Raw genomic sequence first — 12,744 nt, forward strand, 5'->3', positions numbered from 1 at the left:
GAAACACAATGTTTTCATGATTTTCTGGTGCTGAGTGTACTTCCAGGATCATCTCTGGGGTCACTTTCCTGTCTTATTCAAAGGATAAAGTATCTTATCTTGGTTTTCTCCTCCTCAGCACATGTCTGCTTGATTAAAAAAAAAAATGTTTCTAAGCATTACTGCTGATGCATCTCTTTTCGTCTAGTCTGATGTCAAAACAGAAGATAAATCTGAAACTTGGACCTCCCTCTGTGAGCATATTGTGCAGCTCAAGTATGCAGAGGAAGATTTTGGGGATCTTGGACAAAAATAATTTCTATGCGGCTTCTAGTCTTTTTTTTTTCTAGGATGTGAATTCCTGTATCTAAGGAACAATGGCGGCCGCTAAAAGAACAGATAGATGCGTAAAGGAAGTGGCCTTCAAATTTCTAAGACTCGAAAAGAGAATATTTTCTTGTTTGGACCAAAGTGCGAGAGATCCATCTTTACCATCACTGTTAAAAGACAAAGGGAGGGAGTATCTCCTGGAAGACGCCCTCCAGCAGAGCTGCACGGACTTGCAGATTGAATGCCAAGTAGAAGTGAAGGCAACATGTGGAGACCCAGCACCTTTACTGAGTCGCTCCGATAAGGCTCTTTATAGTCTGCATTCTCCAAGTCAGGTCCTTATATTCATTCCTTCCTTTTTTAACGCCGGTATTGTTGGATATTTTTGCGCAGCCAGCTCGGTGCTCACTTTGACTCACTTTTCACCACATTTTTCATTTATCCCCTTTCTTTCCCTGACAGTCGCAGAATGCCAGATCAGCCAGCTGAAGTGATAAGTTTAGGCACCGCATTCATCAGTCATCTCCCTAGATTGCACTGCCTTTCACTTTTAATCGAACTGAAGCACCTTAAAGTGTGATTGTGTGCGCTCACATCACACATGCCTCTTAATTGCTGACATGATGTGCAGCTTTTCAATGCACTTAGGGGCAGAAAAAAAAAAGTAAATGTGAGTGCTTGCACATTCCACAAGTCAATACCTCAGGATGTGTACGGCAGCTGAAATCCTCCCCTCCTCCTGCTTTGCACCGTTAATATTTATGCAGGCGCTATTTTCTCCCTCTCATAGACACAGCCTGAAGGCACGATTTCCGGCTCCTCACCCGAGTATTTCTCCTATACCGCCGTCCCCTCCTGCCTCCCCCTTCTCCCAGTCTTTCTATCCCTGTATGAGTAATTGCTTTCACAGGTTGTGGCTTGTTGACGGCATTGAAGTGCAAACTGGTGCAGTGTTAAGTTGAGGGTGCTGGAAGGAGACAGAAAGAGGAATGGGATGTGGGGGTCGCGGAGGGGTTTTCTTGAGAGGATTAATGCCCCAAGGGAAGATCTGCAGGAGTGTCTTTTTAAGCCATCCTTTACCTCCTCTCCCTGCCTGTCTGATCCTTTATTTCTTTTTCTTTTACCCACACTGCTCACTCTCTCCGTCCTTGAAGATGTTGTGACATTGTTGCATCCGGAGGTGACAGTCAGGGTCCTCCAGAGTTACCAGCTGAATGGTTTTGATAGACAGCTCAGATTAATTAGTTTGAGGGGGGAAAATGACCTCACTCTCTGATCTTTGTAGAAAAGCAACCTCTCACGAACTCACTTGAAATGATTATTGGGGTCTGCTATAATGTTCCAGTTTGTTTGTATTATCCCTGGAAATACAAACCAGGGTGTTAACAAAATTGTGGCAATATTTGAATTTAACCTTTAATCCATCCATCCATTTTCTTTACACCCTTGTCCCTTAGTGGGGTCGGGAGGGTTGCTGGTGCCTATCTCCAGCTAACATTCCAGGCGAGAGGCGGGGTTCACCCTGGACAGGTCGCCAGTCTGTTGCCCTGCAACAGACTGGCGACCTTTAATCCATCCATTTTCTTTACACCCTTGTCCCTTAGTGGGGTCGGGAGAGAGGGCAATTAACCTGACAGTCATGTTTTTGGACTGTGGGAGGAAACCGGAGTACCCGGAGAAAACCCACGCATGCACAGGGAGAACATGCAAACTCCATGCTGAAAGACTGAGGCCGGGAATCGAACCCAGAACCTTCTTGCTGCAAGGCAACAGCTCTCTCAACTACGCCACTGCGCGTAGTTTATGCTACAACCTTTAATGTTGTAGCATAATCTCACCCTGGTCATTTTTTTAATCCAGCCTTTAATTTGAGCATTCATTTTAAGCTGGGTGAAATCCCTCTTTAACTTTATTTATTTATTTTGAAGGCTTAATTAAAATCGATTCAGTTAATTTTTATTAAAGCACCAACACTTTACAAGATCAGCAAATCAAACCTATTTAAAAACATCTAGAATCAGTTCAATCCAAACACACACACAGATGCAAAAATGTTTGATTTATTATTATTATTACAATAATCACACTCAGGCGATGACGGAATAAAGCAGATCTATGTATCGTACTCTACGGTAACCTGATGCGTGAGATTAGAGTGCCACCTGCTGGTGTTAACAGAAACTGCTTGTTGAACAGCGTTCTTCAACCTCTTCAGTCTTTTTGATCAATTTCACATCTGAATTTGTCTCCAATCAGAAAACAGATTAAAATTAGTTTATTTTGTTCTTATGTAAAGATGGAAGGGCAGAAGATAAGAATGATCCCAGTATAACGATTTTGTGTTCGTCTTCCTTCATATCAAATTAACATTACCATTAATTACAATAGGATTTTTCTTATTTCAAACATGCCATTGTTTTACTGTTTAAGTCCATCAAAAGTAAAAATAAATAAATAAATAAAAATTCACCAAAGACATGAGAAATAATTTAATTAAAAAGAATGCAAGATGTATATATTTTTTTATTTTCATGGTAAAGAGTTTTTACTAAAAATAGTTTTTCCCTATTTTTGTACCAACTTTTTGGCTGCCTGATGATGTTGTAACTTCTAATGTGTGTTTCTCTCAGCAGTTTTGCTCAAAATAATTTCGTAGCTGTACCAGGAATCTGAAACCCAATAAAACTAATTATAAGACAGTTTCGGGATTAAATCAATAGTTAAACGATTTCTGTTTTAAAAGGATTTTTGTAAGAACTTGATGACTAAACTTTTGAGTTTACTGCCACTGGTCTGCTGCGTTTACCCTCAGCTATTGTTAAGTCATATTATTGGTGCTACTGTCACATCTTTTACAAAGCTGAATAAACTTTGATTTAAAGCTTTACTGCTGCTACATTTTAGAGTCGTTCACTCATTCACTTATTGGATGAAATGAGACAGGAAAATTATCATTTTCTGCTCTCTCTAAAAAAAATGAAGATTGTTTGATTTCACTCCATTGTTGGTCAAAGTTGCATAAGACGGGCTGAGAGGACGCCGACTGCAAATCTGTTATTACAATTTCTCGTAATTTCCAGATGATTCGGGAGATCAGAAACAGAAAACCGCCTGCCTGGAATGTGAAGACAGATACTATCTGTGAGTATCTTCGGATCGCTGCTTCATCACCGTCGTCCAGCTCCAAGCTCTCACACCGACGCTGAACGTCCTGTGCTGGCTGCAGGTTTGGCGCTGACTGCCATCAGTCCTGTCCGGATCGGACCTTCGAAGTGAAGGAGACCATGACATGTTCTTCATGTGAAGACCCAGTCTGCAGCGTCTGTGACCAGTCCCAGTGCTACTTGTGTGAAGATGGATTCTACGTCTCTGGTAACATCAGAAAAACACGTATTTCAGTCCTCCAGTTGTATTTCGTTGTTACTTTTAATTGATTATTTTTATTCATTTCAAGTGTTTTAGTCACCAGCTGTTGAAGGAATTTCAACCCTAAATGTTGTACTTAGAGAAGCAAAATGTATCTTATGTGGTGCAGATAAATGTATGTTCACTTGTGCGTACAGATGGAGAGTGTGTGGATCACTGCCAGGAAGGATTCTTTGTGCATAAGGAAAGTCAGGAATGTGAACCTTGTCACAAAGACTGTCGCTCCTGTGGAGGGCCCAGATCTGACGACTGCGACTCCTGCGAAGACGGCTTCACTCTGAAAGATGGGCAGTGTCTCGACGGGAAGCAGCTCGCTACTTGTCCCGAGAGACAGTTCAAAAACAGTGCGTCAGATTGTTAATATTTCCTCGTTATAATTAATAATATTCAAAATCCAGTCACTTTGAAATATGAAACTGCTATTAGCTTTGTTCTTCAAACCAAAACAAACTTGGAAATGATTACTCTGCTTTCTGTTCTCTGTTTGCAATCAGGTCAAGGCAAATGTGAACTGTGTCACTCCTCCTGTAAGAACTGCTTTGCTGCAGGGAAGGAAAACTGCAGCAGCTGCAACTCTGGTAAACCAACCGGACACGCTTTTTCTATTCATCAAAAACCTTGTTAGGACTGAGCAACATGGCTTAAGAATAAAATCTTATTTCTTTTTCTTTTATGCAAAATCTGATTTCTGATTTTCTTGCTTTCTTTTCTTGAAAAGAAATTATAAATTACAGAAATGTTTTCAAATAAGGGCTTTTACTTCAGCCATTCCTTCTGTCTGCAGCCTGGCCTCTAATCAAAGTCCAAATAAGTAGAAGCTGCCAAATGAGAACAAAGGCCCTCAGTGGGCTTACATCACCTGGAACAACAGAAGCCAAGAAGAGAATTGGTGAAAAAAATTAAATAAATTCCAGATTTTTCAAAAATGTAAACTTTAAAAATTGAAAGTACCTTCCAAATGAAGGAAAACATCCTGGGATGTTCAGGAACCGCCGGGCCTGCAGCTCCTCATCCTCTCTGTAGTCCCACTTCCCTTCTTGGGAAAGGTTTTATGGTCAAACCACACAAAGATTGAGTTATTTGACCACTCTTATGAGAAGTCCCTATGGAGTCAAGTAAAAGCTTTTAAACGAAGCCCTGTGGTGGCAGCATCATTCCATCTGGTTTGCTGCATTGCAGTGCAGATGACTGAGTCGTGTGTATTTCCTTAGCATCACGTTGGACGATTAGATGGAAGGTAGAAACGTGGACATAGCGCTGTAACCCAACGGGAAAACACACACAATCATCTGAACTGATTTTGGAAAGGACAAAGCAAGCAAACATTTAAGCTTTTTAGTGAACTTTATACATATCTATAATACAGTAGGTTTTTAGTGTATTTTCCAATGTTTCTCTTACAAACATGCTGGTGTATCAATATCCTCTTTTGTCTGATTGACATAATTTGTGTTTTTTTCTTTGCCTTTAGAGCACTTTTTGACTCTGAATCACACTTGCGTGTCTCGTTGTCCATCTGGGACATTTGGCAACAAGACATCTGGACAGTGTGATCCCTGCCTGAGCGAGTGTGTCGTGTGTCAGGAAGCCCAAGCCTGTCAGCGATGTCGTACAGGACTTTATCTGCAAAATGGAACCTGCGTGGTGGAGTGTCAGAGGTGCCCTCCCTGTCATCCCCGTTTTTACTACTTGCACAAATCACACGGCGTGTAGCTGCTAGCAGTCACTCAGACGTTTGGGCCTTTCTCTGCCTCGTCCTCAGAGGGTTCCCACAGGGTGAAGAATGCCACCAATGTGCCCCGGAGTGTGGATCGTGCAAAGAGCGTCCTTCCAACTGTTTGAGCTGTGTGGGAGGCTTTCTGTTGCTGGACAACTCCTGCTTGTCCTCCTGTCCAGAGGGCTACTATGACAACAGCAAAGAGTGCCTGCGCTGCCCACAGCACTGTAGCGAGTGCAGTCAGGATGGCCTCTGCAAGGGTAAGCAGGAATGGAGGATGTGGTGAAAAGGATTACAGACATGCTGATTTGAAAGGGATTTACTTTAGAGCTGAAAAGAGGAAGCTTATAGAAAGGAGGTGAAAGAGAAAAAAAACAGGAAATTTAGATACTTCTCTGTCTGCTTTCTCAACAGCAGAGAATCTAAATTGAGAAAACACAAACACAGCTAAATGAAAACATGAAGTAGGAACAACAGAAGGACAATGCTGCTTTTTATTAGTTTCCAAGTTCTGCTGACGCTTACAGCGAAGAGAAAATTGCATTTTCAATGGATTATTTAAGATTGTGTTTGAAGTAATAAAAAAATGAATTGGGGGGGACAGAAAACTTTATATTTTAATATAACATGAAACAAATGGAGGAGAATCAAAAAATTCTGTTTCTGACAAATCTTTATAAAAACAAACGGCAAAATAAAAACAATAAAAATAAAAACAAAATTAACTTTTTTTAAAATGATTTTTGTCTACATGGGAATAAGTGCATCATTTTAAAAACAAATGACTGATTGTATTAAAAACTTTAAAGATTGATATTTTTTCATTTCTCTGTTTTATTTTGTATATAAAAAACAAGTTCACTTTTTGTATCAAATTAGAATGTATGACATGTAATTTAAATCTGTTTAGATTGGATTGATTTTATATTACTCCATAGAAATTGAAAGTAAAATGATAACATGGCCAAAGTGACTGGAACAGAATATTAAGTTGTAAATCTCACAGGCATTGATGGTGTTACTTTATAAGATTTAAGTTATTTTACAAATATTTGCCTTATATTTTAGATATTTTTTAGATAATTTTTGCTATTTCTTTATAATTACATAAAATTGAATAATTGTAATTAATTAATTGAATTACACTGTTCCAACAAAGACCACAACAATTTTGGGTCAATGTGGTCAGAATTTGATAAAACCAAAAAAAAAAAGTTGTTTGCTTTGTAACGTAGACTATTATTAAAAGTTGATGTAATTACATTAGCTAACTCTTTTTTTTTTTTCATTACATAGATATATATTAAAAAAAAAATTCTGATGTGACCTGATCTGACCCTTCAAAGAAAGATGATGAGGGATTTAAAGCAGGCTAAAAAAATATTGGTAACTGTGTTGTTTTTGGTAAATCATGATAATTCGTTTTGCTAAACTAAATGAGTGAACTGGAAAAATAAATTTAAAATGTCTTTAATAAACCACCTGAACATTACTGTCCCATGTTTCATTACACCAACTTGTGCTTATTGCATGATTTATCTTCTCTGTTTCAGAATGTGCAGATTCTTACGTCCTCTACGAGGCTGAGTGTGTGGACGAGTGTCCCAAAGGTTACTTCAACAATGAGCAGGAGCAAGAGTGCATGCAGTGTCATGCCGACTGCGCTTCATGTGACGGACCTGACGAGAGAGACTGCAACGTGTGTCGCAACCCTAAAGCGGTACGATACGATGGAGAATGTCTGGCCAGGTGTCCAAGCAACACCTACCACGATGAGAACAACAATGAATGCAAAGGTAGGGAAGGTGGAGACTTATCCCATGATAAAAGTAATAATATATAAAAAAAGCTAAAATTATAGTTTTCCCCTCCACAAAGTTTCCCATGAGTTTTCTTGGATACAGTCGACTCCTTCTGGAAGGTCCTAATGGCTTCTTCTTCCTGCAGCTTGTGACAAGTCGTGTCTGACCTGCTCAGGCCATGAACCCACCAACTGCCTCAGCTGTGACGCCAACAGACGCGTGGATGAGAGCAGACGCTGTGTGTGGAACAGTCAGTGCTCCATGGACTCATACGTGGACCTGAACGGTGATTGCCAGCGGTGCCACACACAGTGCCACCGCTGTGACGGTCCAGGCAAAGACCACTGCCTCAGCTGCAACGAGCCACACCTCCTGCTGAGTGAGTCGCCGTTGTGTCTGTCTGGATGCATTCGGCGTAGGAAACTTTTAACATCTCTGTGGCTGCGCCCTTTAGACGCCACCTGTGTGAAGAAGTGTCCGGTGGGCTATTACGTCGAGGACAAAGTTGATCCTGCGTGTGAACGGTGCCACCCCAGCTGCGAGTCCTGCTTTGGTCATCACAGTCAACACTGCAAAACCTGCAAACCAGGATTTTTCAAACAGGCCAGCAGCTGTGTTGAAACCTGCTCTGAGAGGTTAGAAGACATTTAAAAAAGCCCTTTTCTGATCGCCGTAATGTACTCTAAATGCTAATCCTCCTTCAATTTCAGCCACTTTGGCAACAAGACCACCATGCTTTGTGAGCGATGTGACCCCTCCTGCAGCCAGTGTGTGGGCAGTGGCAACACACACTGTCTGAACTGCAGGGAGGGCTATGTGTACATGAGGCCGTGGGGTCAATGCCTGAAGAGGTGCCCTCCAGGGTATTACAAAGATATCTGGTCCACAGACTGTCACAAGTGTCACCCCACCTGCAAGACATGCAATGGTAAAGAAAAGCTGCTGTGGCTTTCTGATGCTCTGTGGTTTTCATCTCTTCTTCCTGTATTTCCAGGGCGTGGTGAGAGATAAACCATAGACACATCGGTATTTGCTGAAATTATATCTCTGTAGAGATGACTGGTTTTAGATGAAACATCTTCATCAGGCCTCTGTTTAAACTGAGAATGGATGCTGAAACAGTTATAAGATTTTGATAAGATGTGCTTATTTATTTTTTTAAATTACGGTTCATGTGTCAGATATTGTGCTCCATGTAATTTCTCTGTTCCTCCAGATGAGGGCGCTTTGTCCTGTCTGTCCTGTTATGACGGCTTCACCTTTGAGGGCGGATTCTGTGACAACCCCTGTTTCATAGGCTCCTACCCGACCGCTAAGGTAACAGAAAAAACACACAACACTAACAAACAAAATTACAAGCAGTTAAGAGATTTGACTCAATTCAATAAATGAATGAAATGTGAACGAAAACAGGAGCAAGTTTCATAAGAAGATAATTATCCTCTCTGCGCTGTAGAGAGCATGTCACATGTCCGCTGTAGATCTCTCTAGAGTTATCATGTGCCTTCTGCCTGCTTCTCTGATTAATCAATCGAGTTTATTTGTTTGGAACATTTCAGTTCGAAGCACTTTAGATTTAATCATCTCTTGTCTCAGTCTCTCGTTTTAAGTGGACGGCCATGTCTTGGTATGCCTGTAATGGTCTACATCCCTATGTTTATGCTCAGATTAAATAACAAACACTCTGAATAATGAGCTGTCTTCAGAAGAGAGTTGGTAGTGCCCCGTTTTACTAATGCAATAATTTAACAAACCAGAAACAACCCTTGTTTAACTTTTGGCTTTAGCAGCTGCAATAATAAATAATATGTCACAGTTACGTAATAATTGTACTTAATATTACGCTTGTGAAATTATTAGGAAATAAATCTAAAAGCAAAACAAAAGCTACAGATGTGGGCTAATGTTTTTCCCCTTCAGGATTTGAAGCATGATGACCCACACTGCAGACGTTGTGACCAATCGTGTGAGGGCTGCTGGGGCCCCAGCATGTGGCAGTGCACCCTCTGCCACCCGAGCCACATCCTGGCCGACGACGGCCGCTGCTTGAGCTGCTGTGGAAAGAAGACGCCACGCGACGATCAACCAATACCCAGAGAGTGCTGCGACTGCGAGGCATCATACAGTAAACAAGAACACACTGCATCAACCATCAGACCTCTATGATCATCTCATCAATGGAAATGTCTTCCCTGGATTTGTGAATAGAAAAATTTTTAATCATAAACTAGATTTTTTTGAGTGGAAATCATGTTGCACCTTTAACATGATTTCCACTTGCGGTGCTTTTTACAACTTACTGTATTCATTTAAATAGTTTTTCCAAGAGAGTGTTTTAGGTTTTACTTCACAACAAAACAGCCGTTTACAATGCCAATAAGTAATTCTTGCAGCAATTTACTTTTTTCACCAGAAACCTGATACTTTCCGACAAAGCTGAGAGGTTTTACTTGACAGAAACCTGAATCTTTCTGTTAAGACACAACAGAAAGTTTGTTGTCTACAAGAACAGAGAGGTGCTATTCTCTCTGCTGCTGCTTAAGCCATTAATTACAAGGTTTAAGCAGTAAAGATGTGTAGTGACGTAGTAAATCACGCTTCTTTGGCAATCCGAATGACAAATCTGGGCGTGGCTGATGCTAGAATGCCGTTTTGCATCTAGTGTAACATTTGGCAGAGTATACCTGTTTCCAAGAATTGGGTGCAGTCACTTAGTTCCAGTGAAAGTAGATCCTAATCCACACACATGACATTTTGGGGAGCTATGTAGTCCCAAATTTGTGCAAACAGTTTGAGGATGTCACCTTCTTGTTCCAGCATGATCATAAACATATGGGACAGTTGACATGAAATAATCTGTCTGGCCTGCAGAGAGTTCTGTCCTCAACCCAACAGAACATTTGTTGTCCAAATGTGATCAAACATCATTATTTTCTGTCATTGCTAATAAAATATGCATTATCTAATGTAATCTCACAAATATGTGTCTTCTCTGTTTTTTCAGTGCGGTGTATCCTCGGTGTCAACTTTGTCATGAGTTCAGCTGAGGATTTAGAGAGCAGGGCCAGGTTCAATGTCATGGCCTGCGTCATGAGTATCGTTTTTCTGGGCGGAGGGATCTTTGTTTTGCTCTCCGTCCGCTCCAAGTGGTTCACCGTCAAGATCAAAACCAAAGATGGGGGGTATCAGAAACTGAACACAAACGATGATAGTCCACCGCAGCCCACCACCTCCTCGTTCGGGGAATACAGCGACAGACTCACGGAGTGTGAGAACGATGAGGAGTATGACGACGAGGACATCGTGTACATGAGTAAAGACGGAACGGTGTATCGGAAATTTAAGCACGGCCTTCTGGATGATGACGATGTTGAGCTGGAATATGACGATGAGAGCTACTCATACAGATGAAGCAAAGACATTAAAAAATAACTGCGCAAAAATGCTCTTCACACCTATTTTTGGTACCATTTTACAATAAGACAGCCTTTAATTATTAACAAGTAATAACATTTTATTAGTGATGCTATGAACACTATAAACCATTAATAAAGAATTATTGTGTATTATTTTAAAAAATGACAGACATTAAAGGTGGAAAGTGCCTGGCTAAATAATTATTCTGATTCTATGAGAAGTCTAATTTATAACAGCTTATTAATATTTGTGAAGCTTTAACAGCCTAATTAATGACACATTTAAATAATTATTTGTGAGGGCAGTCTTATTTTAAAATGGTAGATTTTGCTTATGACCATGTTTGTGAATGTTTCTTGTTAAATAAGTGCTTAAATCAATACGTCAATGTAATTAAGTCAAATGATTTTTCTCTGTGATCGTAACTAAGATTATTAGCATATTTTATGGTTGAAGCAGGGTAATATCTTTTTATTTCTTGAAAAATGACTAAAGCTATAATTTTTGTCTTTAAAATTCAGGAATCTCTTCCACATGTTTCCTGTCATGTTTGTATTTTTAAGTCTTTTTGCTTACATGTGGTCCCTATAAATCTGGGACTCCATTTTAAAGTTTCAGGTTGTGACTAGCTAGTGTGACAGTGGAGAGAAGGTGGGATTCACTCATCTGTCAGACTTGTTTACTGTGATAACAGCAAGCTGGATGTAAACGGTGATGGCTGCTCCATGGTAACAGAAACTAAGTTGTATCTAACAGTCATAACTAATAAAATATGTTGGTTTTTCCCATTTCCTCTTTTTTTTCTAACAAAAACATTAGCATTAAGGTTTTAGATTTATTTAATAAGGAATGCAAATTTCTTCTGTGGATTTTTATCTTATGCAATTGATCAAATTTTCTCAACAAGAAGACTGGGTCCAGGAGAGCCCTCTTGTGCTGTGGGGACACACCTGGCGGGATTCACCCTGGATTTATTCATAACAGGATTTCAGCTGTTTGGAGCTTGCGGATACCTGCTTATCGACACATTTTTGACAGACTTGGCCGAACTAGCGAACGCTCAGACTGTTGGTGTGAACAGAGATGCAAGTTGGATGCGAGTCTTGCTGAACTCGCATCGCCAGCTTGAGGACTCTGAAACTCACTGGAATCGATCTTGGAGAAGTTGCTAGTTTCGGCTCAGTGGAAACACCAAACTAATTTGGATAATTGGGAACTGAGATGTAGGAGAAACTTTAAGGAAGATTGGAATTTATAATCAACCCAGCCTAAGACTTTATGTATCTGAATTGGCTTTCCCCGTGTGGCCTTGGAAGGGTTGCATATTTCCAATCTCCTTGAAGATATGTAAACATAACACTCCTTCCCACCTCACCCCCTCCTGTCATCCATGCAGCTGTGGAGCTGAGCGCTCCCAAGGTCATTCCTTGATAACATCTTATCGGACTTTTGCCCGGAGGCTGAGCAACGTGGTTTCATGGCCCTGTGACGTCACTTCCTTCACCCATGTCTTTGTTTTGCCCTTTGTTTTGTCTGAATGTTGCCATGCGCCCTAATGTGTCCTTTCCTTTTTATTTTATTTTGTTAGAAACTGTGGAGTACTTACTTTTAATCCAGAAAAGGAATTGGACCAGAGACTCTAGTTTATTAGTTTATTAGTCACTCTTTAGCTTATTTTTTAGAAACTGTAGACTATTTAGATCAATATTAGATTAATTTTTAGATTATTATGCAGACTCCAGAACAAAAACATTTAGTTTTTATTATTACTTAGAAACTGTGGAGTACTTATCACTTTTACTAATTTACGGCATACTTAGAAAGTCCAGAGAATACTTGTGCAGCAACCCAGAAGTCCAGAGGATACTTACTTACTTACTTACTTACACTTATTTATCAACCCAGAACAGGGATTAGAACAAACTTAGTTCCTTTTAATTCCTGCAAAGCATTTTGTAATGCCTTGTTGCTGAAAATGTGCTATATAAATAAAATTTACCTTTACCTTATCCATACAGGGTCCAATGTAAACATACACTGCAACTAATTTGGGTAAATGTGCCTTAGCAAGTT

At 40.2% G+C, this 12,744-nt stretch overlaps 1 protein-coding gene across 1 annotated transcript in view; it reads left to right on the plus strand.

Moving 5' to 3' along the window:
• Window positions 1–11,459, plus strand: part of pcsk5b (proprotein convertase subtilisin/kexin type 5b) — a 95,869-nt gene extending 84,410 nt beyond the window's left edge. The window contains 13 exon segments of the mRNA XM_081610684.1: window positions 3,390–3,450; window positions 3,536–3,681; window positions 3,873–4,079; window positions 4,230–4,313; window positions 5,207–5,393; window positions 5,498–5,712; window positions 7,006–7,248; window positions 7,400–7,633; window positions 7,709–7,889; window positions 7,965–8,182; window positions 8,471–8,571; window positions 9,175–9,379; window positions 10,259–11,459. Of these exon segments, the coding sequence (XP_081466810.1) occupies window positions 3,390–3,450; window positions 3,536–3,681; window positions 3,873–4,079; window positions 4,230–4,313; window positions 5,207–5,393; window positions 5,498–5,712; window positions 7,006–7,248; window positions 7,400–7,633; window positions 7,709–7,889; window positions 7,965–8,182; window positions 8,471–8,571; window positions 9,175–9,379; window positions 10,259–10,665 (2,489 nt within the window). The 3' untranslated portion in view covers window positions 10,666–11,459.
• Window positions 11,460–12,744: the final 1,285 nt, after the last annotated feature.

This window comes from Poecilia reticulata, chromosome 9 (genome assembly GCF_904066995.2).
Source record: "Poecilia reticulata chromosome 9, P_reticulata-male-v2, whole genome shotgun sequence".
NCBI classification, from domain to species: domain Eukaryota; kingdom Metazoa; phylum Chordata; class Actinopteri; order Cyprinodontiformes; family Poeciliidae; genus Poecilia; species Poecilia reticulata.